The sequence below is a fragment of the Callospermophilus lateralis genome, chromosome 2, assembly GCF_048772815.1.
Source record: "Callospermophilus lateralis isolate mCalLat2 chromosome 2, mCalLat2.hap1, whole genome shotgun sequence".
In the NCBI taxonomy this organism is placed as follows: domain Eukaryota; kingdom Metazoa; phylum Chordata; class Mammalia; order Rodentia; family Sciuridae; genus Callospermophilus; species Callospermophilus lateralis.
This window is the reverse complement of record NC_135306.1, coordinates 48,883,324-48,908,091: the sequence shown is the minus strand read 5'-3', so window position 1 is coordinate 48,908,091 and position 24,768 is coordinate 48,883,324. Positions and strand designations below refer to the sequence as shown.

The 24,768-nt window shown below is 37.3% G+C and overlaps 1 protein-coding gene across 3 annotated transcripts in view; it reads left to right on the top strand.

Moving 5' to 3' along the window:
- The window catches only part of Focad (focadhesin), a 282,028-nt gene that overhangs the window by 5,475 nt on the left and 251,785 nt on the right, over positions 1–24,768 (top strand). For 2 of the 3 annotated variants that reach the window (XM_076843401.2, XM_076843403.2), the window contains exon 1: positions 22,914–22,977. The exons of the other annotated variant lie outside the window; for it this stretch is intronic. In XM_076843401.2, coding sequence (XP_076699516.2) covers positions 22,914–22,977 — 64 coding nt within the window. Of the gene's footprint in view, positions 1–22,913; positions 22,978–24,768 lie in introns of those variants that run through there. 3 annotated transcript variants of the gene reach the window in all.

Here is a 24,768-nt window from a genome sequence, read left to right as displayed (position 1 = left end):
AAAAGCAAGCTCTGTACCAACTGAGCTATATCCCCAGCCTTCCCTTCTCTATAAATGTCTTATGAGAACTTCAGAAGAGATGTTTTGTATTATTCAAAAATACAAGCTATTTTAAATTTATAGAATAATATTATTATAAAATCAGTCTGAAATGCAAGGTTCTTATAATGAGCATGACATTTGAAATTAATGATTATGAATAAAACTAATAATCTCTTAAGTGCCTCATTTTGGTTTTGTTGCATACCATTAAGGAAATCTTCATTCACACACATTAGGAGTTGTGCATGAAAATAATTTTTTAATAGTTCATATTACAATCTTACAATGTCTAGTTTTTTCCCCCATTTATTTTTTATTTTTGGTGGTGCTGGGGATTGAACCCAGGGCCTTGTGCATGTGAAGCAAGCACTCTACTGACTGAGCTATACCCCAGCCCCCTCCCCCATTTTTCTTTTTTTTTTTTTCACTCAAAAAGTATTTAATGAATGTTCACATGCCAACATAATATACCAACATAAAGACATAAAGTAATAAGCATTTTTAAGGGACTGCAAGTAGTTTAATATCACTCAACCATGGCCACAATATTCAAGATTGAACTTTTGAGGTAGGCATTAGTGATTACATTTTATAATAAGGAATATTGCTTTTAATTAATGAAAATAAGGATAGTAGGAAGGGAAAATGATTTAGAAGGCAGGAACTTGAACATTGAAAAGTGTGGAGCATTAATTAGCAATTAACTTTAAAGTATAAACAAAATGAAGCTAATAATGTCATAAATAGTCAACCTAACATTTAACATTTAAACCTGCTTGGATAAGATTCCAACTCTGCCATTTCTAATTGTGGAACTTTAAGAGTATGCTTCATTTAAATTACAGTTAACAGAAAAAAAATGTTCTTTTTAAAACTAACTTATAAGATTTAGAGAGATGGAAGATGAAGATTATATCTTTTATGGGCATGGTAACCCATCAAACTTGTTAAACCTCAGATTGATTTAGATACAAGTTTGCATTTTTTATTGTATCCACTTCTTTTTTTTTTTATTGTTGGTTGTTCAAAACATTACATAGTTCTTGATATATCATATTTCACACTTTGATTCAAGTGGGTTATGAACTCCCATTTTTACCCCGTATACAAATTGCAGAATCACATCAGTTACACTTCCATTGATTTATATATTGCCATACTAGGGTCTGTTGTATTCTGCTGCCTTTCCTATCCTTTACTATCCCCCTCCCCTTCCCTCCCCTCCCCTCTTCTCTCTCTACCCACTCTACTGCAGTTCATATCTCCCCCTTGTATTATTTTTCCCTTTCCCCTCGCTACCTCTTGTATGTAATTTTGTATAACCCTGAGGGTCTCCTTCCATTTCCATGCAATTTCCCTTCTCCCTCCCTTTCCCTCCCACCTCTCTTCCCTGTTTAATGTTAATCTTCTTCTCATGCTCTTCGTCCCTACTCTGTTCTTAGTTACTCTCCTTATATCAAAGAAGACATTTGGCATTTGTTTTTTAGGGATTGGCTGGCTTCACTTAGCATAATCTGCTCTAATGCCATCCATTTCCCTCCAAATTCTATGATTTTGTCATTTCTTAATGCAGAGTAATACTCCATTGTGTATAAATGCCACATTTTTTTTATCCATTCGTCTATTGAAGGGCATCTAGGTTGGTTCCACAGTCTTGCTATTGTGAATTGTGCTGCTATGAACATCGATGTAGCAGTGTCCCTGTAGCATGCTCTATTTAGGTCTTTAGGGAATAGACCGAGAAGGGGAATAGCTGGGTCAAATGGTGGTTCCATTCCCAGCTTTCCAAGAAATCTCCATACTGCTTTCCAGATTGGCTGCACCAATTTGCAGTCCCACCAACAATGAACAAGTGTACCCTTTTCCCCACATCCTCGCCAGCACTTGTTGTTGTTTGACTTCATAATGGCTGCCAATCTTACTGGAGTGAGATGGTATCTTAGGGTGGTTTTGATTTGCATTTCTCTGACTGCTAGGGATGGTGAGCATTTTTTCATGTACTTGTTGATTGATTGTATGTCCTCCTCTGAGAAGTGTCTGTTCATGTCTTTGGCCCATTTGTTGATTGGGTTATTTGTTATCTTGTTGTCTAATTTTTTGAGTTCTTTGTATACTCTGGATATTAGGGCTCTATCTGAAGTGTGAGGAGTAAAGATTTGTTCCCAGGATGTAGGCTCCCTATTTACCTCTCTTATTGTTTCTTTTGCTGAGAAAAAACTTTTTAGTTTGAGTAAGTCCCATTTGTTGATTCTAGTTATTAACTGTTGTGCTATGGGTGTCCTATTGAGGAATTTGGAGCCCGACCCCACAGTATGTAGATCGTAGCCGACTTTTTCTTCTATCAGACGCTGTGTCTCTGATTTGATATCAAGCTCCTTGATCCATTTTGAGTTAACTTTTGTGCATGGCGAGAGAAAGGGATTCAGTTTCATTTTGTTGCATATGGATTTCCAGTTTTCCCAGCACCATTTGTTGAAGATGCTATCCTTCCTCCATTGCATGCTTTTAGCCCCTTTATCAAATATAAGATAGTTGTAGTTTTGTGGATTGGTTTCTGTGTCCTCTGTTCTGTACCATTGGTCCACCCGCCTGTTTTGGTACCAGTACCATGCTGTTTTTGTTACTATTGCTCTGTAGTATAGTTTGAAGTCTGGTATCGCTATACCGCCTGATTCACCCTTCCTGCTTAGCATTGTTTTTGCTATTCTGGGTCTTTTATTTTTCCATATGAATTTCATGATTGCTTTCTCTATTTCTATAAGAAATGCCATTGGGATTTTGATTGGCATTGCATTAAACCTATAGAGAACTTTTGGTAATATCGTCATTTTGATGATGTTAGTTCTGCCTATCCATGAACAGGGTATATTTTTCCATCTTCTAAGATCTTCTTCTATTTCTCTCTTTAGGGTTCTGTAGTTTTCATTGTATAAGTCTTTCACCTGTTTTGTTAGGTTGATTCCTAAGTATTTTATTTTTTGGGGGGATATTGTGAATGGAGTGGTTGTCCTCATTTCCATTTCAGAGGATTTGTCGCTGATATACAGGAATGCCTTTGATTTATACGTGTTGATTTTATATCCTGCCACTTTGCTGAATTCATTTATTAGCTCTAATAGTTTCTTTGTAGACCCTTTTGGGTCTGCTAGGTATAGAATCATGTCATCTGCAAATAGTGATAATTTAAGTTCTTCTTTTCCTATTTTTATGCCTTTAATTTTTTTCGTCTGTCTAATTGCTCTGGCCAGTGTTTCGAGAACTATGTTGAACAGAAGTGGTGAGAGAGGGCATCCCTGTCTTGTTCCAGATTTTAGAGGGAATGCCTTCAATTTTTCTCCATTCAGAATGATGCTAGCCTGAGGCTTAGCATAGATTGCTTTTACAATGTTGAGGTAAGTTCCTGTTATCCCTAGTTTTTCTAGCGTTTTGAACATAAAGGGATGCTGTACTTTGTCGAATGCTTTTTCTGCATCTATCGAGATGATCATATGGTTCTTCTTTTTAAGTCTATTGATGTGGTGAATAACATTAATTGATTTCCGTATATTGAACCAGCCTTGCATCCCAGGGATGAATCCTACTTGATCATGGTGCACAATTTTTTTGATATGTTTTTGAATCCGATTTGCCAGAATTTTATTGAGGATTTTTGCATCTAGGTTCATTAGAGATATTGGTCTGTAGTTTTCTTTCTTTGAAGTGTCTTTGTCTGGTTTAGGAATCAGGGTGATGTTGGCCTCATAGAATGAATTTGGAAGTTCTCCCTCTTTTTCTATTTCCTGAAATAGCTTGAAAAGTATTGGTATCTGTTCCTCTTTAAAGGTTTTGTAAAACTCTGCTGTATACCCATCTGGTCCTGGGCTTTTCTTAGTTGGTAGTCTTTTGATGGTTTCTTCTATTTCCTCAATTGATATTGGTCTGTTTAGGTAGTCTATATCCTCCTGCCTTAATCTGGGCAGGTCATATGACTTAAGAAATTTATCGATGCCTTCACTATCTTCTATTTTATTGGAGTATAAGGATTCAAAATAGTTTCTGATTATCTTCTGTATTTCTGAAGTGTCTGTTGTGATATTGCCTTTTTCATCCCGTATGCTAGTAATTTGATTTCTCTCTCTTCTTCTCTTCGTTAGCATGGCTAAGGGTCTGTCGATTTTATTTATTTTTTCAAAGAACCAACTTTTAGTTTTGTCAATCTTTTCAATTGTTTCTTTTGTTTCGATTTCATTAATTTCAGCTCTGATTTTAATAATTTCTTGCCTTCTACTTCTTTTGCTGTTGTTTTGCTCTTCTTTTTCTAGGATTTTGAGATGGAGTATGAGATCATTTATTTGTTGGTTTTTTCTTTTTTTAAGGAATGAACTCCAAGCAATGAGTTTTCCTCTTAGAACTGCTTTTAATGTGTCCCATAGATTCCGATATGTTGTGTCTGTGCTTTCATTTATCTCTAAGAATTTTTTAATTTCCTCCTTGATGTCTTCTATAACCCATTGATCATTTAGTAACCAATTGTTCATTCTCCAAGTGATGCATGTTTTTTCCTTCCTTCTTTTATCGTTGATTTTCAGTTTCATTCCATTATGATCGGATAAGATGCATGGTATTATCTCCACTCCTTTATATTGTCTAAGAGTTGCCCTGTGACATAATATATGATCTATTTTTGAGAAGGATCCATGTGCTGCTGAGAAAAAAGTGTAACTGCTTGATGTTGGGTGGTATATTCTATATATATCAATTAAGTCTAGGTTATTAATTGTGTTATTGAGTTCTATAGTTTCCTTATTCAACTTTTGTTTGGAAGATCTGTGTAGTGGTGAGAGAGGTGTGTTGAAGTCTCCCATGATTATTGTATGTTGGTCTATTAGACTCTTAAACTTGAGAAGAGTTTGTTTGATGAACATAGCTGCACCATTGTTTGGGGCATATATATTTATGATAGTTATGTCTTGTTGGTGTATGGTTCCCTTGAGCAGTATGTAGTGTCCCTCTTTATCCCTTTTGATTAACTTTGGCTTGAAATCTATTTTATTTGATATGAGTATGGACACTCCTGCTTGTTTCCGAAGTCCATATGAGTGATATGATTTTTCCCAACCTTTCACCTTCAGTCTATGTATGTCTTTTCCTATCAAATGCGTCTCCTGTAGGCAGCATATTGTTGGGTCTTGTTTTGTGATCCATTCTACTAGCCTGTGTCTCTTGATTGGTGAGTTTAAGCCATTAACATTTAGGGTTATTATTGCGATATGGGTTGTTCTTCCAGCCATATTTGTTTATTTATGTTACTAAACATGGTTTGTTTTCCTTTTTGATTATTTTTCCCCCCTTTACTGTCCTACCTCCCACTGTTGGTTTTCATTGTTATTTTCCATTTCCTCTTCCTGTAATGTTTTGCCGAGGATGTTTTGAAGACATGGTTTTCTAGCTGCAAATTCTTTTAACTTTTGTTTATCGTGGAAGGTTTTAATTTCATCTTCCATCCTGAAGCTTAATTTTGCTGGATACATGATTCTTGGTTGGAACCCATTTTCTTTCAGTTTTTGAAATATGTTATTCCAGGATCTTCTAGCTTTCAGAGTCTGTGTTGAAAGATCAGCTGTTATCCTGATTGGTTTACCCCTAAATGTAATCTGCTTCCTTTCTCTTGTAGCTTTTAAAATTCTCTCCTTATTCTGTATGTTGGGCATCTTCATATAATGTGTCTAGGTGTGGATCTCTTATGATTTTGCACATTCGGCATCCTGTATGCTTCTAGGATTTGGGATTCTGTCTCATTCTTCAAGTCTGGGAAGTTTTCTCGTATTATTTCATTGAATAGGTGGCTCATTCCTTTGGTTTGGACCTCTATACCTTCCTGTATCCCAATGACTCTTAAGTTTGGTCTCTTTATATTATCCCATATTTCTTGGATGTTCTGCTCATGGTTTCTTAACATTTTGCTGAGCTGTCTATGTTCTTTTCAAGTTGAAATACTTTGTCTTCATTGTCTGATGTTCTATCTTCTAAGTGTTCTACTCTGCTGGTAGTATTCTCAATTGAGTTTTTAAGTTGGTTTATTGCTTCCTGCATTTCTAGGATTTCTGTTTGTTTGTTTTTTATTACCTCTATCTCCCTGTATAGTTGATCTTTTGCTTCTTGGATTTGTTTATGTAATACATTGTCGAAGTGGTCGAAGTGATCTTTCATTGTCTGATTTTGCTGTCTAATGTCTTCCTTGAGACTCCAGATCATCTGCAGCATGTATATCCTGAATTCTTTATCTGACATTCCATCTGCTGCAGCTATTACCTCTTCTAAATTTGAGTTGACCTGCATTGCTTGTGGTCCTTTCTTTCCTTGTGTTTTCATATTGCTCGTGTTTCTTTCTGCTTAGTGAAACTGTTGTGTTTTTGAAATTTTCCCCCTATATATTTATATTGCTCTTGTATAGTTGAAAAGTCTCCCTTGCAGGGGCGGGCGGCAGCTCTGCTCCTCCTCCAATTGGGGTGATCTGTCTACCACGCTGGCGGGCCGCTGGGACTGTTCTGCCAGTCAGTCGCAGGTCTGCCTACCTTGGTGGCGCGGGCAGCGGCTCTGCTCTGCCCTTCCTCCAATTGGTGTGACGTGTCTACCACGTCCGTGAACCTCTGGGCCTGTTCTGCCAGTTAGTCGCGGATCTGACTACCTTGCAGGCGCGGGCGGCGGCTCTGCTCTGCCCCTTCTCCAATTGGGTTGTCGTGACTACCACGCCGGCAGGTCGCTGAGCCTGTTCTGGGCGCAGGCTGCGGCTCTGCTCTGCCCCTCCCCCAAGTGGTGTGACGTGTCTACCACGCCGGTAGGCCGCTGGGCCTGTTCCGCCAGTCTGTCACAGGCCTTCCTATCATGCGGGCTCGGGTGGAGGATCTGCTCTGCCCCTACTCCAATTGAGGTGTCGTGACTACTACGCCGGCAGGTCGCTGGACCTGTTCTGGGCGCGGGTGGCGGCTCTGCCCTGTCCCTGCTCCAATTGGGTTGACGTGACTACGACGCTGTCGGGCCGCTGGGCCTGCTCCGACTGCGGGCGAAGGCTCTGCTCTGCCCCTACTCCAATTGGGGTGACTCGTGGCGTGTCTACCACACCAGCAGGCCGCTGGGCCTGATCCGCCGGTCGGACGCGGGTCTGCCTACCTTGCGGACTCGGGAGGCAGCTCTGCTCTGCCCCTCCTCCAATTGGTGTGACGTGTCTACCACACCAGTAGACCGCTGGGCCTGTTCCGCTGGTCGGTCGCAAGTCTGTCTACCTTGCAGGCTCGGGCGGCGGCTCTGCTCTGCCCCTACTCCAAATGGAGTGATGTGACTGCCACGCCGGCGGGCCACTGGGCCTGATCCGGGCTCGGGGAGCGGCTCTGCTCTGCCCCTCCCCCAAGTGGTGTGACGTGTCTACCACGCTGGCAGGCCGCTGGGGCTGTTCTGCCAGTCTGTCACAGGCCTGCCTACCTTGCGGACGCGGGTGGAGGATCTGCTTTCCCCCTACTCCAATTGGGGTTTCTTGACAACCACGCCGGCAGGTCGCTAGACCTGTTCCGGGCGCGGGCGGCGGCTCTGTTCGGCCCCTGCTCTAGCCGGGGTGACGCGACACCATGCCGGCGGGTCGCTGGGCCTGTTCCGGGCTCCGGCAGCGGCTCTGCTCCGCCCCTCTGGCCTCCACAGTATTCAGCAGGACCCGGACCGAGAAACAGTTTCCGCGGGTTCTTTATCCCTGGGCCAGAGCAGTTCCGGGAGCCAGAATTCGGCCTCTCCGGACTTGGTGCATGCTCCGACAGGAGCAGGCTCCAAGAAGCAGTTTCCGCGGGTTCTATAGCCCTGGGCCAGAGCCGCTCCGGGAGCCGGAGCTCCGCCGCTCCGGGCTCGGTGCGTGTTCTGATAGGAGCAGGCTCCAAGAAGCAGTTTCCGCGTGTTATTTAGCACTAAGTCTGAGCAATTTGTCTGCGAGACGCAGACAATTGTCAGCCTGAAATTACCTGTTCTATAGCTGAAAGAGCTGCAATCAGTCGAAAACAAGGATGGTGACGTCAGCTCTCCAAGATGGTGGCCGCTGGCTTCCTCCGTGCTCTGACCGGTGTGGAGAACCGAACTGGACCGTTTCCTTCCCCCGTCTCCAACCCAGAATTCAGCTCCGAGCTCAGCAAATGCCTAGCTGGCAGGAGCCCGCAGAATCAGCATTGCTGTATCTCTGCGCCACCACCCCGTCGTTTCCCAGTGCCCCCCATTTTTCTTTATTCTTAAAAATATCTTACTGTGGAAAATTTTAGACATACACATAAATAGAGAGTACAATAAAATCATTTTGTCAGTCTCATTCTATACAGTTTTTTCTGCTGTAGTTACTGTTTAAAAAAGTAATTATTTTTAAATAATAAGGACTTTTCCTCTTAAATATAATTATTACATTATTATCATGTAAGAAAATTTACACCAATTCCTTAATATTCTCTAGTAGTCCATATTTCAGAATTGTCAGTTGTGCCAGTGGTCTCATATTATAGTTGATAATTTGGAATCAGAATTCAAATAAATTTTCCAAATTATATATTTGGCTCTATGTCTTTCAAGTAACTTACTCTGTGTCAATCCCTTTACCCCTTCTTTTCTTTAAATATATATATATTTTTAAGTCATAGATGAATGCAATGCCTTTATTTTTTCATTTATTTTTATATGGTACTGAGGATCGAACCCAACACCTCATACATGCAAGGCAAGAGTTATATCACTGTGCCACAACCCTATACCCCTTTACTCCTCCTTTTCCCTATGTCATTGATTTGTTGGAGAAACAGTCATTTGTCCTGTAAAATGTAAAAGGCAAATGGTGTTCTTTATCTTTTTTTTTGATTTCATGTATTTACTGTAAATTGGTAGTTACATATAGAGAGCTATGTAGATCCATGTTGAATTTTTTTAGGCAAGAATATTCTTATGGGGTTCCACGTATATCCTGTTAACTAATAAAGATACAATGTCTGGGTTTCTTTTGGGGATGCTAAGATGAATCAGTGGGGTCAGGTGGTATCATCCTGTTGCTTCTAGTACAACGTTTTCCATCATCCTTTAAGCTTATAGTTTAAGCATCAATTGATGATTCATTATGTTTTAACAAGGTGACTTCATATCCTTAAAGATTTTTAAAGAAATAAATGCATTTTAAAACTCTTTACTTTCTTCACCAATTTTCCTCTCTCCCTATCTTATACTTCATGTGAACATTTGACATCAAATTTGAAGGAGATATGGAATGGACAGTGAATGAAGGTGGGGAAGTGAGGACTATCTGAATTCGCCTGTCACCTCTTTCTCCTTCCCTGTCTCTCTTTGTTTCTAGTTTATAGGATTTTTAAGCTGTATGGGACAGCTGGGCCTTAGAGGGCCAGTGAGGCCTTAGAGGGATTGGAAAGTAGCTGGGAGCAGTGCACATATTGATGGCAGCCTTGGAATTGGGTTTGAATTCAGAGAAAATCCAGCCTGTAGCAAAGTGTACAAATTTTAACATTTGTTGTGTGAGTCAAGATGGACCCCAAATAAAACAGAGAAGTAGATGAAGCTTGAACACTCTGTACTTTGCATCCTGTTGTCATGTGTCCTTTCTTGGATGACATGGGTAAAAATAATTGTACTCCAAGGATTTAGGATACTCATACATTGCTGACTTATTTTTATTTTATTTTATTTTTTTTTAGTTATATATGGACACAATATCTTTACTTTGTTTATTTAATGTTGTGTTGATGAGCAAACCCAGTGCCACACATGTGCAAGGCAAGAGCTCTGCCACTGAGCCACAACCCCAGCCTAATTGCTGACTTATTTTAAAGACAGACAAATGACTTCTTTAGTCTTCTGCATCTCAGTAAATGACTGCTTTTTCTAGTTATCTGACCCCAAAACCTTAGAACCATCCTTTGAACCCAGGACCTTGTGTGTGGGCAGCAAGCACTACTAACTGAGCATATTAATATCCCTAGCCAGAAAATGTATCTGAAGCACTTATTTATCTTACAATTGAAGGTTTATACTTTTTGACCAAGTGAAGACCTGATGTATAAAATGGTAACATAGTTTAATAATAATGAGTACTTCAAATTTACTGAGAGGAGATCTTGATGTTCTCAATAAACACACACACACACACACACACACACACACACGATAGTAACCAGGTGATGGATTTTTTTTTTTTTTTTGGTATCCCAGACCTTTTTTATTTTTTATTTTGAGACAAGTCCTTGCTAAGTTGCTGAGGCTGGCTTTGAACTTGTGATCCTCCTGCCTCAGCCTCATGAGTGGCTGGGATTACAGGTGTGTGCCACATGTGTGCCACGGCACCTGGCTGATGGATATTTTAATTAGCTTGATTATGTTATTTAAGTTATATATATATAATCAAAATGCCATATGTACACCCTAAGCATCCATAGTGCTTGTTTGTCAACCATACCTCAGTAATTATGGTCAAATATAAAAAATAAGTGTTCTGTGTGTGTGTGTGTGTGTGTGTGTGTGTGTGTGTGTTTATTAATATTTACATATATAAAAATTTATATATCTAAAGCATGGACTCTTTGTCATTTCTAGGACACTTCTCCCCTGGGTTTTTGCAATAATCACCTAACACCTCTCCTTTGTTCCTTCTTGTTTATGGTCGATCCTTTATAGAAGCCATAATGATCATTTTAAAATGGCAATCTGATATGCCATCTCTCTGTCCAAATGCTCTAGTCATTTCCCAGGTGGCTCAGAAACATCCCATGGCGCACAGGAGAGCCCCCGCAAGGGCTCACATGGCCTGGATCCCTGCTTTACTCCATAGGCTCTCTGCCCAACTGACTTACTTGCCTCAACCACACTGGTGTCCTTGACTTTTGTAAGCATGTTTGTACCTCAAGTGTATTGCCCTTATTATTCCTTCTATCCAAAATACTCATTTCTTAGTTCAGGTGTCTGTGCATATGTCACCTTAATAGAAAGACCTTTCTTTGAAAGATCCCAAAACATGCAGTATAAAGACGTCCCTAAGAATTTCCAATTAATGACTAAAATTTGATTTTCTAGATATTATATGTGCACTAGAAAAGTAAAATAACATAAAATATTTATACTTCAATTAAAAACATCCTTTGGAATGAGGCAACATATTTGATTGAAATGAGTTGGAGGAAGTTGAACACACTAGAGGAAAACTTAATTTTTTTTCAGGGACAGATGGATTAATCTCCTGGCAAACAATTTAGAATCAAAAGTAATTCTGTTAGTTTATTTATTTGGAACTCTGCAGGACCATTATTGCTTCTAATAACTCAAAGGTGTGACTTTCTCATTAAATAGTTCTTAATAAGCAGAGTAATTGGATCAAGTGAGTCTTTTTTTTTAATCCTGTTGCTGCGATAAAACTGATTCTTTAGACACTGATAAAAGACCATGATTTCAAGTGAGTAAAAGCAATCACTAATTTTTTATTGAGACTAAAAAATTCATCTTAAGTTGTTATTTGAATAAAATTGATAATTCCTTTTTAATTTGAAAAAGCAATATATACTCATTGTAGGAAAAAAAAATGAAGTACTTGTAAGGGTGAATATAACAGAATGTGATCACCCACCATCACATTGTTCAGAAATAACCTTGCTAACATTTCTGCATATTGACGTTGTCTTTTCCCTAATCCTGTGTGTTTTACATATGTATATATCTTGATTGTGTTCATGATTGTATATAAAAATTTATTTTTTCTCTTTCATAAACATTTTTTTTCATTGTTAAAACTTTTTATAGGGGCTGGGATTGTGGCTCAAGCGGTAGTGTGCTCGCCTGGCATGCGTGCGGCCCAGGTTCGATCCTCAGCACCACATACAAAGATGTTGTGTCTGCTGAAAACTAAAAAATAAATATTAAAAAATTCTCTCTCTAAAATATATATATATATATATATATATATATATACACACACACACATATATATAAACTTTTTATAAATATTGTTTTAAGTTACAAATCAACATTTAATTTGCATATTCCTTGGTTTACTTTTTAGATTAGTCAGTGAGTCCTTTTGCATGAAGCATGCTTGCTTTTTAGACTTTTATATGTACTCTTGCTTCACTTTTAAAATGGAAGGTGAGTAGAACTTGGAGAATGTGTGCGGCTCCTTTTGGGATATAGCCAAGAAATATCAGACGCTAAGATCAGATGCTCAGTGAATAGTACTCAGAATGCCCACTTCTATGGAGTGGTTCAGCATTTAACATACCCCAGACTTTGGTTTCAGAGTGTTGAGGTTCCCTATGAAATTGAGTATGGTGGGTGGGGCTTAGGGGAGATTGGTGACCCTGGGAATCATTCTAGTTCTGCCTTATTTCTGACTTTGTTCCTGAGCTGATTGGATCTTTAAGGACTTTTGTATTTGGAGGTAAGCCAGATTAAGAGCAATTTCATATTTAGTGCTTGAATTTGGGCTGAAAGGCATAGCAGAGTTTGATTGTGACATATAACTCTGAACTTTGGCTTCATTGTGAGTTGGTGGTCCATGGAGTTACTGGGGCTGTTCATCTGTCAGTCATTTTCTTATAATAGAATGTTGCAAAGCCTGTATGTATGACAATTGCATATATAATTTTAAAATTTTGTGAAATTAAAGATATTCTCTTGAGGATCTACATATAACTTCATGTCTTTGAAAAGAATTCATAGGGCAGGTGCAAGGCATATACCTATATTCTTAGCTGCTTGTAGGGATGAGACAGGAGGATCACAATTCAAGGTCAGACTGTGCAACTTAGTAAAAAAATAAAATAATAAAAAAAGAGGGGGTGTTGGGGATATAATTCAGTGAGAGATTGCTTGCCTAGGCACGCTTAAGGCTTGGGTTTAATCCCCAGTACTGACAACACAAGAAAAAGAAAATAAAAACAAACAACCACCACCACCACCACCATCAACAATCACCACCACTCAGGGCTGGGAGTGTAACTCACTGGTAGAATGCATGGTTGGCATATATGAGGTCATGGGTTCCATCCATAGCACCAAAACCCAACCAACTAAACAAATTCTTATATCTAAAAGACTCTCTAGACTATACTCTTATGAATTATCAGCATTTCATCTCAGGATCCTCTTCTAATTCTTGAATATGCTTCTTGGTATGTCTGTGCTAATATGAAGGAATTACTAATGATCTGTCCAGAATGACTGGTAGGTTACTAAATATCAGAATATTAAGTACTCTAAAAAAATAAAAAATCATAAAAAATGCTTGTTATATAATAGAAGATTAGCACATGTTACTTCTTTGGGTAATTATATTTAAAGTACCTTTTCTTCCAATGGGAAATATACAGAAGTGATGCTGTGAGTTTTTAAAGGGTTATAGTACATAGCAGATTAAGAGCCTAGCTATGATAAATAATAGCTGTCAACTGAAGTGTTCATGTACAACTTATGATGTATTCAAGTAACAAAGACAGATTTTCCATCTCTATTAGATTCAGCTGAAAACAGGAAGAAAGTCTTACAAGCTTTTGAATGTGTTCTTTGAATTTTTTAAAAAAATGTACCAAAATGAAAGTAGTATAATAAAATCTCCCTACTGTAGATTCTGCTGATTTGGGATTTAGACTTGACCAAAGTTCATTTTTGTATACAAAAGATATTTCCTCAGTTAAAAACAAATTAAAGAACCTGGGAGTAAGTGGTACATCTAAAACCAACTAATTATTTTCCAACCCTAAATGTGATGATAAGGTTTTTGTATTTATTTGGAAATAAAGTTGTTCAAAAATTTATTTTCTATTCTGGTTCTTATTAATTTGTTTTGGTCTTTGTTGTATAAGTCTTAGTAAAAAAAAAAAAGTTAATTCTCCAATTCTCACTTTCTGTTTTGGACCATTGATCTAAAAACAAACAAACAGTAGAATCCTGAATCTAACATTTTTTGGTGTATCATATATTAGATACTTGGTTAAACACAGTGATTCAACAAACATTTCTTCACTTGGTCTTAGCTAAAAGGCCAAGAAGTGATCAATAAGCATTTCTTAACTGCTTATTATATGCCAGGCCCTGCCACGGGTGAAGAAGACTTAGAAACTCAAGTGATTTAAAAAGTGCAGGTGACAGTTCTGCACCTTGGTGAGTCAGCTTACTCCATTGCTGGAGCCACTTCTTCCTTGAGATCTGAGCAGGTACAGCTGCTGCCCAGATGGACACTGGTCCCTTCAGAATGTGAAGCCCACCAAATCTTGAGAATAGATTACTGCCCCCTGAGAGCTGTAGGGGACACTGGAGACAGAACCTGCCACACCAGTTAGTCCCCTCCATACCATATTCTCACCATTTTCTATTCCTTCAAAGTGAGGCAAGTTGTAATTCAAGCCCTATTTTCTGAGGCAGCTGCAGGAACTAAGAATGTACAGTGGCTTCCTGATCTTTCTGCTTTTGGACATTACTATTATTTTTTTTCTTTTCCTGAACATTACACTGTTATTCCAAACCCTGTGTTTCTACAAAGGAACTCATCCACCCACAGTTATCTCCATCTCATTGAGCTGTTTTGAATTGTCATATGGAGGGGTTATCTGCAGCCAAGCATTCATTTGTGTCAGTATAACCATCTCTGTGTGGTAGTGTTTGAGAAATCTTTTGGGCAAATAATTGCCTTTGTTTTTTTATTTACTTATTGGCCTCGTGGGGAGGATAACTTGGGAGGCCAAGGTAGGATGATGGTAAGTTTGAGATCGGCTTTGGAAAGTTAGTGAGACTGTCTTGGAATAAAAATGAAATAAAGCTAGAGTGTAGTTCAATGGTATAGCACCTCTGAGTAAAATTCCCAGTATCACAAAAAAGAAAAGAAAAAGAAAAAAAAAATAAGAAAGCATTGATATCAGTGGCAAGAAAACATAGATTTCCCCATTCATGGATACTAATTGCCATAATGAAAGTGACCAGTCTTTATTATTTGTTAGATGTTCATTGAACTTAAACTGAATTGTCAGTGATGAAACATAAATATAAAACTCAAGGAACTTATGCATCTGTGGGACATATATTGCTGGTGATGTTGCTACAAGGATGAGGGTTAGAGTGGTAATTTTTGTTTTTGTTTTTGTGGTCTGGGCATGGAACATCCCTTTAATATGTAACTTTTACACATTAGACTAAGTTACATGTGTTTAGAATTGTATTTTAAAAAATACAGAGCTATTTGCGTATGCTGATGAGCTGATTTGGGAATTTGATTTGACACTGTATGTACAAACGTGGGTTATTCTAAAGATGTCCTGAAGTACAGCAAGATATAATGGCAAAAACAAGATGTTGGATAGTAATAACTAAGGTTTTAAAAGTGTTTGCTATGTGCTTGTCTGAGTAAAATGCTTTAATGGATTATCTTTTTTTTTTTTTTTTAGTATTTACAATATTAATAATAATAAAATAAATTTTATTATTATTAGATTAACAGTATTCAGGTATCTGACAAGATTTATGGTCATTGGACATCTTCAAATTTGGCAATAGTAAGACAAGCAACTTAAAGAAGGATCAAATATTTCAACAGATACTACACAAAAAGGGAATGTAAACATCAATGAACACCTGAAAATTTGCTCAAGAGCATGAGTCATCAGGAAAACAAAAATGAAGACCAACTCCCATCATCACAATGTCTAAAATTGGATTATCTTAATTTTACAAAAACTTCATGTCAACTATATTTTATAGAGAATTGGTTAAGCATGTGAGATTTGGAGAGTGACTGTTAATATCTATGCTCTGTTTATTACATAATAACATAATTATTTTTGACCTCTCCTTGCCTCACTTAGTTTTTTATATGACAATGAAGATAATAATAGTATCCTTGTCATGGGGTTGTTTTGAATGTCAGGTGAGAGAATGCATGTGAAAAGCTTCCACGGTACCTGCCTGCTGCATGGTAAAATTCAATAAATCCTGATTATTAATATCACTATATAGCCTCAGGCAAGTTACTTCCTCTCTGAGCTACTATTTCCATATGTGGAAAATGAAGTTAATTATATCTACCTGGACCTTATGGGAAGATCCCCTGAGATCTTCTGTAAAGTGTTTTGTAGAGTGCTTGCACACACGAGCTATTTAATCCAACATGAAATCCTAAATCTTGGGTCACAATTTGCATTTATTCAACTATCGAGGAGGTGCTCATTATAGGTTGGGGTTATAGTGATTAAAAATTAGAGACTGTCCCTGCATTTCACTGTGGTGGGGGAGGTACAATAGGGAAGGAAAAAATAAGTAAAGCATTGATAAAAATGGCTAACAAAATAGTTAATATTTTATTACTTAAAAATTTTTCTTACTTTCTTGCCACATATTTTATGGTATCTTTTAGTGTTGGATTTCAATGCTTGCATTAATTAGGTGTCAGAAAGTTGTTTCCCTTATTTCTAAACAATGTATTAAATCTGAATATTTTGGTAACTTTATTAAAATTAAAAACCATGCTGGGCATAAAAAAGGCACATGTATGTAGTCCCAACTACCCTGAGGCCAAGGCAGGAGGTTTACTTGAACCCAGGAGTTTGTGGAGTTTGTGATCAGTTTGGGCAACATAGTACACCCCATCTTAAAAGAAGAAGAAGAGGAGGAGGAGGAAGAGTGTTTGATTGTGAATATGGAGATTTTGCTATTCGATCTAGATATTATTTATTGGCCAAGATCTTTAAATTTACTGGGTATCTATTTTATTGTGAATATACTATAATTTTATATGAATGTAGATCTAAAACATGTTTTATGCAGAGCAATTTGAGTAATCATTTAAATTTTTTAAGTTATAGATGGATACAATACATTTATTAAATTTATTATTTTAATGTGGTGCTGACGATTGAACTCAGTGCTTCAAACATGCAGGGCGAGTACTCTACCACTGAGCCACAACCCCAGCCCCAGTAATTATTCTTTTGATGGAGCAAAATCATCTAAAAATTATAATATTGCAAAATCAAAAAGGAGTGAACTTTGAAGACCTTTTTGAGAACTTAGATAAAAATTCTAGAGATAAATAAGTCCTTGTATTTAAAAAATAACACATTTTTATCTGTGTCTTCTTCTATGTTAGCATATAAATATACGCACATAGGGTACTTTAAAAATTATTCAAGAATTATTGGAGAAAATATTGTAACAAGTCAGGCATTATTCTGGTTGGTGGTTTTATTTTTTACTTTAATGTCTTGTTCTCCTGGACAGCAATCAGATCTAACTTGGAATTTCCTGCCTTTGATCTTATTTTAGACTCCCATTTCAAAATCTGTGAGTAAGTAGCATGTGATATTAGCTGAGAAGGAACTAAATTGTAAAGGCAGAAGTTTGATTGTAATAGGATGTGCTTTTAGTAAATTGGGAATGGTGAGATCATCAGAATTCATAGTTGCCTGAATTTTGCTCAGTACTTGAATGATAGGTCTTAAAATTTTGGGGACATGATGCAGTGATGTGGAACATGCTGGTGCTTCATGTTACTGATGGTCAAGTGGAAAAAACCAGTGGGCTGAAGTCAAGAAATCTCTTTTCACCTGAAATCTTCCATGACTGTTTTTCTTTTTGGCAGTTTGCTTCAACCTTTCTGACATTCAGTTTCTTCATTTCTCCAGTGAAAGAAAGTATGGGAGGGAGATGACACCAAGTCCATTGTAATAATTAAGGAAGTACTAGCTGCTTCCATTAGGTGATCCTAAAATACCGTGATTTAAATAAGTTAGAAATTTCTTTCTTCTTCATGTGATACTTGGAGTTCTATGAATGCAGCTCTGCACTAATCTGTCATTCAAGGATCTAGGTTCCTTCCATCTTGTGACTGAGTTTAAAAAAAAAAAAAAGTGTCTTAGGGACATTATCTTCACCTGCACAGTTTAATCTCCATTGTTTCCAAAACCTGGTTGTGGTTGGGAAGAAAGTATGGAGGAAGCAGGAAGCAGGCTTCAGTCTGGAAATAGTACATCACTTCTGCTCAAACTTCACTGGAGAGAACCTGATTGCTTGATTATACCTAATCATACTTGAGGCTAGGAAATGTAACAGAGTTAGTCAGGTTACATTTTATTAACCCATTAGCACCAAGTTCTCAATTCTGAGAGTATTTCAGGGAAATTGATGCAGATGCATTAAAATAGGATGGAAATTATAATCTGAAGCTTACCTATTATCATATTAGTTAACACTAGTATATTATAATTATTATACATTGTATAATACATACCAGAAAAACATTATAAAATATGTAATACATAAGTTTTTATAGGTGTTCCACATCTGGGATAATGGGAAAAAGTGGGTCAAAGCAGAGAGTATGTATTGGAGGATGGGTAGTCGTCTCTTCCACATTGTATGATTTCTGCCTTCTCTGATTACAATATTGATCAAGTGCCTCTGTCACACCATTTAGTTGCCCTCTGCTTCAGCTTGATTTTGAAATTACTAAAATAATGCATTTTCCACTCTTAGTTTAAATATGATTTAGTGGTCTTTTTGAGATTATAAGATTAAAAATTCCTGTTTAGTTGTACTTGCTCTTTATGGAAAGTTAAAAACTTTGCATTGAGACTTTTCCATGATCTTTCCCTTTTTTATGACTGATGTAGTTAAATGGGTTCCAAGTGTCTTCATCCTGTTTGTTTGGAATGTTAACTGCAGCTAGATTATGTAGCTTTTGAGGTAAGAATTGAGGCTAAGCTTGAATTCTTAGTAGAATTTTTTATTTTAAATTTAATACTGGGTGTGAAACAGAACCATTGCCAGATCTTGGGGAGGATGTACAAAAATACTTGGGACTAGTAAGGAGAAGATGAGAGGCTAAGGAGGTAGAAGATTAAGGAAGATATAAATATTGGACAGCAGAGCAGAATAGGTATTTGCGAAGTATAGGTAGATATCCCACCCCCCCTCCCTGTTTTTGAGGGGCAGGGCCAGTCAATTAGAAAAGTACCCTGATAGAATATGTCCTGATTCATAGTCTTGATAACTTTATAAAATTCATCTATATTTTGTTGTTGTTGTTGTTATTATTATTATTATTACTATTATTATTATCACTTGCAGTGTTGGGAATCAAATTCAGGGCTTTGTGCATGCTAGGCCAAGCACTCTATCACTGAGCTCTATTCCTAATTCAGCTCAAGTTATTGATGGTACAATGCACCATCCAAATAAAAGTCATAAAAAGAAAAAAAGAGTTCAAAATACAGTAGTTTCTCTTAACTTCAGTTAACCTATCTGTGATTTCATTTCCTCTTGGTCACCTGTGTTCTAAAATATTAAATGGAAAATTTCAGAAATAAACAATTGGTAAATTTTAATTGCACAACACTCTGACTAATGTGATAAAATCTCATGCAGTTCTACTCTGTTCAGCCTGGGTGTGAGTCATCCCTTTGTCCAGCTTTTCCAAGTTGTGTACTCTAGGCTCTTTAGTTACATAGTATCCATTTCAGTTATCAGATTAAATGTTGCAGAATCACAGTGCTTGAGTGTAGGGTTCAGTGCTTATCTGTGGTTTCGGACATCCCCTGGGGGTTCATTCCCCTGAGAATAAAGGGGAGCCACACTTTGTGTTTAAAACTGTCAGATTGATTCTTAAGTAGCTTAAGTTGTGAGAGGAACTAAGTATATAACCGATATATATAGAACTAACACTATAACCAATAAATTGCAGTTGATGATAAAATGTTAGAAAATGTTATAAAGAAAATAAGCCCTGTTGGTCGAAGTAGCACACACCTGTAATCCAAGCAGGTTGGGAGGCTGAGGCAGGAGGATCACGAGTTCAAAGCCAGCCTCAGCAACTCAGCGAGTCTCTCGGGAATTTAGTGAGATCCTGTTTCTAAATAATATATAAAAAGGGCTGAGGATGTGGCTCAGTGGTTAAGCATCTCTGGGTTCAATTCTTGGTACCAAAACCAAAAAACAAAACGAAACAAAACAAAATAATTAAAAGAAAAGAAAAGAAGCCCCAGATTTTGTGTCTCTGAAAAATAAGTTCTGGTTAATGTGAAGCATACATTTCTAACCATCTGCTGATGACATTGCTCATATAAATCAACTTTAAGAGTGTACTTTGTGGCCAGGCATGGTGGTCCACACCTATAATTCCAGTGACTCAGGAGGCTGAGGCAGAAGGATTGGATGTTTAAGGCTAGCCTCAGCAACTTAGTGAACCCTATCTCTAAATAAAATATAAAAAGGACTGGGGATATACCTCAGATGTAAATTGCTCCTGAGTTTAATCCCAATACTAAAAAACCAAACCAAACCAAACTGAACAAGCAAAAAAGAATGTACTTTGCATAGCCCTGACTTCTACATAAATCACTGCCCTTGAGTCCTTTCCATGTGGAAATTTGGTAGTCAGAAATGCTCAAATGTTTTTTTGTTTGATTCTCAGACTCTCCCCATCTTCCAGCCACCCTGTGTAATCAATTACTCCCTTTGCTGGGTTTCCAGCGCCCTTGTGAATACAATTAGATAGATTTTTCTCTTGTTTTTCAGATTGTGCCCTTCATTTGAAGTTTGATGTGATATGTCATATATATCTTCATCTCCGAGAGAAACTGAGGAGGAATTTTGAAAAACCCACAGTGCTTTATCTATGTGTTGCTCTTTTCTTACTGCTGAGTGCAATTGATAGATTTATTTTCTTGAAAGTATTCTTATGGGGCTAAAACACCTTGGCAGATAATACGATAATTGCTCATATTAAACAAATGCTTTGATTCATGGGGAGTTTAAAGGACTCATTAAAAATTCTCTTTCTGAGTTTGATTTAGATTTAAATGGACCAAAAAAAAAAAAAAAAAAGGGCATAATGACAGGTTGGAGATAAATCTTTTAAAATCAAACACTGCTTTTGTGGAATGTGATTTATGGATCATATTGTGACTGGTTTCCTTTTAGTAAGAATGCTATGATAAGAGGTAATATATAAATAGTTTTTCTTTAATGTGTAAAATGCCCAAAGGAAGTTGAGATTAAAATTAAAGTAGGACACATGCTTCACTGCCAATGCTAAAGCAAGCATGTGTATTCTCTTTTGAAATTCCCTAAGAGAATATGATGTTTTTATACCTTGAAAGGCCACATGGTTGTGATTAACCTTGAAATATAAGTCTCCTGCAGATGAAAGACACTTGCAATTTGTAGCCCAAGGATACCAAATCAAGGATGATATCAAATCATATTGTAGCTTGGGTAGTGGTTTTGAGAATGCTTAATGGCCATTTGTTAGTAAAGATAAAGTTACTATGGATTTAAAAATGTATTCATTCTCTAAAGTGTCATGCTGAAATTAGTGCTGTCTTTTGTAAGCTTAGGTATTTGACATTTACCCTTAGGTAATTTTGATAAAAACAGCACTCTTGTACCACAGTGGACCACCTCCTAAAGACAAGGTCATCTTTTTGGATGGCTCAGCTTCTTCTCTGCTAAGATAAGCTATTAGCCTAAACAGTTGTTCATCTGGTCCCGAAAGCCATATAGGAATTCTAGTGTTCTGGGCCTGAATCTGAGAGTACAGCCCCACATTTTCTTCTGTTGCTTTATCGCTATTGCCATTTGACTAAGCCCATTCTGTGACACATTGATAGCCATCTACTTCTCTGGGTACTCTAAAGTCTACTTTCTATTAAGCTAGATTAGATCATCTGAAAACTCTGTACTTGAACCCCATTAGCTGAGACTCTCTTGCTGAATTACATGTTACATTATACCCGAGGCTTTATCTGGGATTTGTTTTTAAAAGAGGTAATATAAAACTTCCTTTTGCTTTTGGTATTGAGAATATTGTCTAATGTCATTTTGTATTCCATATATAAATCCCAATGTGAGAAAGTTCTTTCCAAACTTAAGGGCATGAAAACGTTTTTTTTTTCTTTGATAAAGGGTACATTTCCATCTTTTAAATAATAAAAGAGGTACATTGTTTACTTTATGTATTTATACTAGCTAGCTTCCTGGAGGCACAGAGCAAAATTTAGATGTTAATTGTAGCAATTGTGTCAAGAAATTTTATAAATTAATTTTAAAATAGTCATCATGTAAACCAGGAATTAACAAACTATGGCCACCTAACATCTGCTTTTATTAAAAAAAAATTATCAGAACACAGCCATGGTTATACCCATAAGTATTATCTATAGCATATTTGAGTAGTTGCTGTGTGTTCCTTTACAGAAAGAGATTTCCAATTCCAACATAAATAGTCACAAAAAGTTTTGAGCCAGACCAAATGCAATAATAGCAAAGCTGGTGATTACTGTTTGATGTGGCTGATTAGGGAAGGAGGCTTAACAAAGATGTGCTATGTTAAGTCTTTAAATAGTTGGGGCACATAGAGAAGGACATTCTGTTTGGTAGAGAAGTGTATAAATAAAATCCCTTAGGAATGAGCAGATTTGGTGCATGTGGGATCATTTTGAAACTGTTTTAGCTAGATTGGAATTACGGCAGTGAAAATGAAGCTGAATTGGTGACTGTTGGTAGAGTGCTTAAAAGCCGGGCATCAGAATTTGCATTTAATCTGACAGGCAATTGAAAACCCACTATGAATTCTTCACAGGGAAATGATGTGGTGGTGGAAATAGCATTTCAGGACAATTAATTTGACAGCGATGTGTGGGATGAACTCAAGCATGGAAAGCCCCAAGACTAAGCAGTTACCGCAGTATGCTTGGCATGAACAATGAAGATGATGAGTCTGGAGTAAAGAGTACAGAGGAAAAGTGGACCCTGACGTGTTAGGAAGAAGGCAGCTGATTTTGTGACTGACTGGATTAATAGAATGGTGGTGAAGGAAATTGTGAGAGGAGAGCTGGGAGAAAATGAACCGAACTGCAAACAGTTTCACTCTGCCTCATGCCCATCTCCTCGCTCTTCCTAAAACAGGTCTTCAGCACTTTCTTAGCTACCTGTGTCCTGTGGCCCCAGATGTCTGTTGTATTAGTTAGGCTAACGAACTCCCCTTCCTCTTTTAAGTCCTGTTCAAATGCCAACCTCTCCTGGCCACCCTATTTAAACTTGAAAGTGTGCCCTTCACAATCTCTCATTCCCTTTACTCTGCTTCACTGTCTGTCTGTTTTTCCTCAGCACTTATCACCTAATATGTTAAGCATTTTATGCCTTTTAAAAAATTGTTTGCCTCATTCTACTGGACTATAAACTCTATGAACATAGAGACTTTTGTCAATTTTTTAAAAAATAGCCCTGGCACCTAGAACAGTGCCTGGATAGACAATAGGCATCCAGTAAGTATCTGTTAAATGAATGAATGAATCTTTAAGTTGTGAATCTGTGCCCCAGCAGAATTCCTTTTCTTCCAAGGAGATCTCTTTTACTTGGATTTCCCAAGAATGCACTTTGGGGATGCACTTATTCTGTTATAATGTATTATGGAATTCACAGGAAAATATAATGCCAAGAAAGTCATGATTGACATAATTGGGAAGATGAAGAAATTTTGACTAGTTTAAGCAAATAAGTAGATATAGATAGGGAAATAGTTCACAATCTTTGAATAAATTGTTTCAGTCTTAAGGAATGTCAAGTCCAAGGGAGTAAAGTTGGGCATAGATATTGAAAAAAGTCAGGGATAAATTACCACTTTGGAGTTAAGCTTTAAGAGAAAGGGAGGAAAATAGAAGGATTTGTAGGTTTAACACACTTTTTTTTTTTTTTTTTTTTTGGTGATCAAGAGCTGGTTTTGGGGCTGGGGCTATAGCTTGGTGGTAAAGTGCTTGTCTCACATGTGTGAGGCACTGGGATCATTCCTCAGCACCACATGAAAATAAATAAAGATATTGTGTCCATCTATAACTAAAAAATTAAAAATGAAAGAGCTGTTTTTTTGTTATTTGTTATTTTAAGGTGATCTGATGCATTAGTCAGTTTATGTTAATAAAACAAAATATTTGAGACTGAGTAACTTTATTTTTTAATTTTTTTTATTTTTTATTTATTTTTTTATTGTTGGTTGTTCAAAACATTACATAGTTCTTGATATATCATATTTCACACTTTGATTCAAGTGGGTTATGAACTCCCATTTTTACCCCGTATACAAATTGCAGAATCACATCAGTTACACTTCCATTGATTTATATATTGCCATGAGACTGAGTAACTTTATAAAGGAAAGAGGTATTCAGTTCACAGTTCTGGATTTCCAAAGGCCTGCATCTTGTGATGGCCTTCTTATTGGCAGAGTGTCAAGGTGGTACCAGGCATGACCTAGCAAGAGACAGGAACTGTGTGTATCTTTTCTCTTCTTCCTCCTCCTCCTCTTCCTCCTCCTCCTCCCCCTTCCTCTTCCTCCTCTTCCTCCTCCTTCTCTTCCTCCTTCTTCCTCCCCTTTCCCCTTCCTCCTCCTCCTCCTCCTCCTTCTTTTTCTTAAATTAATTTCTCCCTCTTCTTATAAAGTATCCTAAGGGCACCATCCTGATGAACTTTCTAATCCTAATTACCTTTCAAAGGCCCTACCTTGAAATACTGAAACACTGCATTTTGATTGAGTTTTCACTCTCTGAATAGCTTACAACAGGAATTAAATTTTAACATGTGAACCCTTAGTGACACACTCAAACCATATCCAATCATAGCATCTAGTTTATTGACATAAATTTCATCTATCTATCTATCTATTTATTTATTTATGTTGGGACTGAGGAATTAACCCGGAGT